Source organism: Coenobita brevimanus, chromosome 72 (genome assembly GCF_032717465.1).
Source record: "Coenobita brevimanus isolate Jiangsu-jjx chromosome 72, ASM3271746v2, whole genome shotgun sequence".
Taxonomy (NCBI): Eukaryota; Metazoa; Arthropoda; class Malacostraca; order Decapoda; family Coenobitidae; genus Coenobita; species Coenobita brevimanus.
Window position 1 is genome coordinate 40,224,681 of NC_137025.1, and position 5,709 is coordinate 40,230,389.

Genomic DNA, 5,709 nt, shown 5'->3' on the forward strand with positions numbered 1-5,709 from the left:
AAAAAAAGACTGAGGAAATTGGGAACAGAGAGAGAGAGAGAGAGAGAGAGAGAGAGAGAGAGAGAGAGAGAGAGAGAGAGAGAGAGAGAGAGAGAGAGAGAGAGAGAAAGGAGAGAGAGAGAGAGAGAGAAAGGAGAGAGAGAGAGAGAGAGAGAGAGAGAAGGGGGGAGACGGGGGGGGGGGAGTGGTCGAAAGAGAGAAGAAGAAAGAAAAAAGAAAGCGAAAGGTTGTCGTGGCGAGGGAAAAGGAAGAGACGGAGACTGAGAAAGAGAAGAAGAAGAAGCGAAAGAGAGAATTAATGACACGAAAAAGGAAAAGGAGAGGACGACATCGGGAGAGAAAGACGACAAATAAATACAGGGAAGGAAACGAGATGGGGGAAGAGGGGAAAGTGAAACGAAGGAAGTGCCGAAGGTAAAGTAAGTGAGAGCTAGAGAAAGGAACAGGAAGCGGTGAAAGGGTAAAGAGAAGAGAGGGTGGAAAAATGAGAAAGCGAAAGAAAGGGAGGGGAAGAAAATGAAGCCAGAGAGAAAAGAGAGGAGGAGGGAAACGAAAGGAGGAAATGGTAACAGGTGAAGAAGGGGAGAATGATTAACAGAAGAAGGGAAGGAGACTGAGAATGAGAGGGAGGATGAGAGGGGGAGAGACTAACGAAAGAAGAAAGGTGCCGTAGGGAAGAAATAAGGAAGGATTAAGAGAAGAAAGTGATGAGAGGAACGAAGAGAGGAAGGAGCACTAAAAAGGAAGTAGTATTGTGAAGACTGAGTAGGAGAGAAAGAGAAGCAGAGGAGAGGGATATCGAAGATGGAAGAGCCGAAAGGAAAATACTTATTAAAAAGGAAAGAAATGGAAGGAAAGAATAAAGAGTGAGAGAGAAGGAGACGAAGAGCAGAGAGGAAGAGAGGACTGGGACAAGAAAAAGAGGTTGGAAATGGCGTGGAAAGAGTTGGGAAGAAGGAAGGCACGGAAGTAACAAAAAGAGGAACATGAGAGAGAGAGAGAGAGAGAGAGAGAGAGAGAGAGAGAGAGAGAATTTTGATTTAGCTAATGCCAGACATTTTAAGTTAAGGAGAGCTCCTTGGTAAGGTGCCAAAGGTGACTGTTAATCCCTCCACGTTCAGAAGTCTCTCCAAAGCAAGACTGACAAAAATATAACAGTTGAGCATTGGTTAAAGAGTACAAGTAAAGTGGAATGTAATGACCCTTCCAAAGGAGTACCCAACAAGGCGTATGATCAGGTTATACATCGCTCCCAGCATGCAAGATTTGGTCAAATACAATGATTGTGACCATGGATTGTTCCATCCACGTTTCGTACAAATGCATGTTCTGCAAATGCCCTGCCAGAAGTACGAGTATATCACTCCTAGTCATATATATATATATATATATATATATATATATATATATATATATATATATATATATATATATATAGTGTTGGAGTGGCTTGTGATGTGTGTGTCGCCAGTGAACCAAGTGTAACCGGCTTGCCCACCCCGACTGGGTGCAAGCATACTTCATAGTATGCAACACTGGTTCAACCACAGCACCCCTGATGTCCGGCAAGCAGTATGTGGCCAGAAGAACGCTCCCAAAGTTTATTATATATATATATATATATATATATATATATATATATATATATATATATATATATATATATATATATTTATGGAGCCTCTGTGGTACAGTGGTAAAGTGTGCGTTTTCGTACACTGAAGAACGAGGGTTCGCGCCCCGCCAAGGTAATGAACTTTGGGAGCGTTCTTCTGGCCACATACTGCTTGCCGGACATCAGGGGTGCTGTGGTTGAACCAGTGTTGCATACTATGAAGTATGCTTGCACCCAGTCGGCTTGCGCAAGCCGATTACACTTGGTTCACTGACTACACACACATCCAAAGCCACTCCAACACAACAGTTGCACTTACAAGCACTTCTCACCCTACATACAATCTCTACCAGACAGCCTAAGTCACTTCGTAGAGATACATTGGCTGTATCGTCCCCACTTCGGTAGGGATAGGCCGGCCCTGCAGTGGATACTCAAACGGCTGATGATGATATATAGATAGATAGATAGATAGGAGATTTGGAGCCTCTGTGGTACAGTGGTAGAGTGTGCGTTTCGTACACGGGTGAACCAGGATTCGTGCCCCGCCAGGGCAATAAACTTTGGGAGTGTTCACCCGGCCACGTACTGCATTGGCGGACACAAGGGGTGCTGTGGTTGAACCAGTGTCGCTTACTATAAAGTATGCTTACACCCAGTCGGCTTGTGCGGGCCGATTACACTAGGTTCACAGACTACACACACATCCAAAGCCACTCCAACACTACAATTACACTTACAAGCACTACTCACCCTACATACAATCTCTACCAGACAGACTAAGCAACTTAGTTTTTTTTTTTTTTATGCGAGGAAGAAGGAACCAAAGGCCATGAACCCGCAGTAACAGTTCCCTCCAAGAGAAAAACAAAATACAATAGAGAGCCAAATTCAAGATCCGATCATTTTGAGATGCCTGGACACACTGCGTTTGAAAGATTGGAGATCATAGGTGAGGCGCCTAGAGCCAAAGGGGCATCCCCACCAATATACTGGTTTTGAGTTAGGTAGGGGAGACAACAGGCTTAACCCCCTTCTCAGTGACAGCACTGGTTGCCATACAAGATTCGGCCTTCTAGACAGTGGTAGAGGGGCTCAAAGTCACGTGGGTTTGTCCATGCTGCTGGGAGAACAAATCAGAGCAGGCAGGCATCTAAGCCACACAGCCCAAACCAAGCAGCATTCTCACTCTCTGCCACTCCCCCAGAGCAGCCAATCAGCAAGGGTGTGGCCCGCCCGGTGTGCTGGTGAGGCTTCCCTCCCGTGTTCACTGAGGTGTATAATTATTACGTATTGGATTTTTACCCCATTTATCGTGGATTATTGGTGACAAGATGAGCTGTTGTTATTGGGGTTGAAGGGGGGGTGACAAGATGAGTTCATCACAGAGTTACAGTGAGAAGGTGGTGCCTATAACCTCTCGTAAGTGTCAGAAGTGTGTGGAGAAGTGGAAAAAGGTAGAAAGGAAAAGACAGCGGGAGGGGGCGTGACACCGAGGAGGCAGAGTTGGATGTCGTTCTCCTAGATGACGACCACACCATTTAACCCTCCACTACCCCTTCTCAATTTACTGAAGCACTACACTACTGTTTTTTTTAGTGTTATTATTTCAATCTATTATGGCAGAGGAAAAATAATAACTGCATTGATTTAAGTTTTAGTTGTAAAAAACGTGAAATTACAGTAATAATTATTCGTTTATTAATATTAAGTGAACTGGAATCTTCAGTTAATAAAGTTTTGTACATTAATACATTCGTCGATGTTTTTTCTGCTATGTTTTTAAATCACTACAATATGTTATTATGCCCACTTGAAATTTGGGGGTTTGGTTTACTGCCTATTTTGTGGTTACGGTTATTATTGTTTTGTTTTTTTGGCTTTACATGTAGAGCATAGGCGCTGATGATCATTTTGATGTATAAAAGGTTTGTTTATTGCCTTCTGGCTATGACATTGCCATAAACACAACTTTAAAGCGTCATAACTCAAAAGGACATTTTGGCGCCAATGCCCCTTTGGTTCTAGACGCCTCATAGGTAGCAGGAAATACAGACAGAGGGAGACAGTTCCAGAGCTGACCTGTTGCATATATGAAAGACTGGGAGTAACGGTTAACTCTTGCATTAGAGAGCTGGACAGAAAAGGGATGAGAGTTTGCTGCCAGACGGGTGCTACCGCCAGTCGTAGAGGTGGAGGAATGCAAGCAGACAGTTCAGAGGAGCACTGACCATTAAAGTAGTGATAAAAAAGAGATAAAGCTGCAACAGTGCGGCGAAGAGACAGAGGTTGAAGGGAGTTAGTAAGAGGAGGAGAGTTAATGAGACGAAAAGCCTCTGACTCCACCCTATTGAGAAGAGCTGTATGTGGGGAGCCTCCCCACACATGAGAGTTGTACTCCACACAGGGGCGGATAAAACCCCTGTATAGAGTCAACAACTGTGCAGGGGTAAAGAAAGAGCGGAGTTGGCTTAGCACACCCAATCTCTTGGAAGCAGATTTTACAAGAGATGTAATATGATCTTTCCAAGATAAGTCCCGAGTAAATGAAACCCCAAGCATATTCAAGGATGATGCAGGATTAAGCTGAATATTATTAAACATTAGTGGGTATACCTGTGAAAGATTTTGTCGGGTTGATAGGTGTAAAAACTGAGTCTTTGATGCATTAAAAACAACCAGATTATTTTTACCCCACTCAGAGATACGGGCCAAGTCAGACATTAGGTGTGCCATAGCCTCATCCCTTGTTTCTTCAAGTAACTGCTGAGCTGGATGTTGCGGGAACCGAATGGAAAGGTGAAGAGTGGAGTCATCAGCGTATGAGTGGATAGGGTTAGATGTGCAGCTTAGAAGGTCATTGATGAATAACAGGAAGAGAGTTGGTGATAGGACAGAGCCCTGAGGAACACCACTGTTGATACATCTAGGAGAAGAACGATGGCCGTCTATAACAGCGGCTATAGAACGACTTGAAAGGAAGCTAAAGATGAAGGCACAGATTGAGGGATAGAAACCGTAAGAGGGCAGTTTGGAAATGAAAGATTTATGCCAGACTCGATCGAAAGCCTTTGAGATGTCAAGTGCAATGGCAAAGCTTTTGCCAAAGTCCCGAAAGGAGGATGACCAGGAGTTTGAAAGGTAGGTGAGAAGATCACTAGAGGAGCATCCCTGACGGAACCCATACTGACGATCAGAAAGAAGGATGTGATAGGAAAGATGACCCACCTGGCACTGACCCCCCTATCAATAACTCAGGGGTGACCCACTTGATGTTATGAGGCATGTTATAGGATGCAGATTTGAAAGAAGCACCTTTAGGGTTTGGTTTCATATCGATATGACGAATTTGAATGGACTTATGGCACAAAAACGATTTTTTTTTTTTTGTACATTTTTGAGGCCTAGAGCCTTGGCCTTGCTCCAACTTGGCCCCAAATTTAATCAGACAATCAGAAGGTCATAGCCCATCATCCTTGTAATTTTAGTCAAAATCGCACCAGTAGTTTCCGCATAAAGTTGTTAACCCCTGTGCACAGGTTGACATGTATAGCCGTTACGTTTGGGACACGGAGCACCGCTGGTTGACATGTATAGCTGCAAGCGTACTCCCGCCACCCTTTGAACCCGTGACCATTTTATATGACAACCACAGAGTAGGTAGGTCCCCTAGGTATCCCACTGATGCACGGCTTAGTCTGTACATCCTCCTTGTCTGATTCCATCCCCACATGCTCGAGGCTGATTGCATCATTGACCCCCGCGAAATTTCTGCCTTTACCACTGAGGAAAGGGCTATCTGAGGAGAGAAATTATCATGTGGAGAGTGAACTCTCTCGCCCTCCAAGCCCCTCCCACTCTCAGACGCCTTAAAAAGCTCTCAAACTGCTGCAGGAGGAGGGTAGGGCCTTCGACAGTGATGAGTTCACTGAAGAAGAGGACGTTGATGACCTAGCATACCGAGCAGGTGTGCATGGAGTTGGTGGTCATCTGGGAAATAGACGCTGACAAGCCGTCTCACTGCCACTCCTGCAGCCTGCTTGCTGCTGTCTTGCCCTCGAACGTCCAGCGTCACCTCAGCCTAGTATTTCAAG

General features: G+C 44.8%; 1 protein-coding gene across 1 annotated transcript in view; it reads right to left on the reverse strand.

Moving 5' to 3' along the window:
* LOC145407109 (zwei Ig domain protein zig-8-like) overlaps window positions 1-4,901 on the reverse strand; it is a 32,260-nt gene extending 27,359 nt beyond the window's left edge. The window contains exon 1 of the mRNA XM_080278128.1: window positions 4,844-4,901. Coding sequence (XP_080134254.1) covers window positions 4,844-4,901 — 58 coding nt within the window. The remainder of the gene's footprint in view (window positions 1-4,843) is intronic.
* Between the last annotated feature and the right edge of the window lie 808 nt (window positions 4,902-5,709).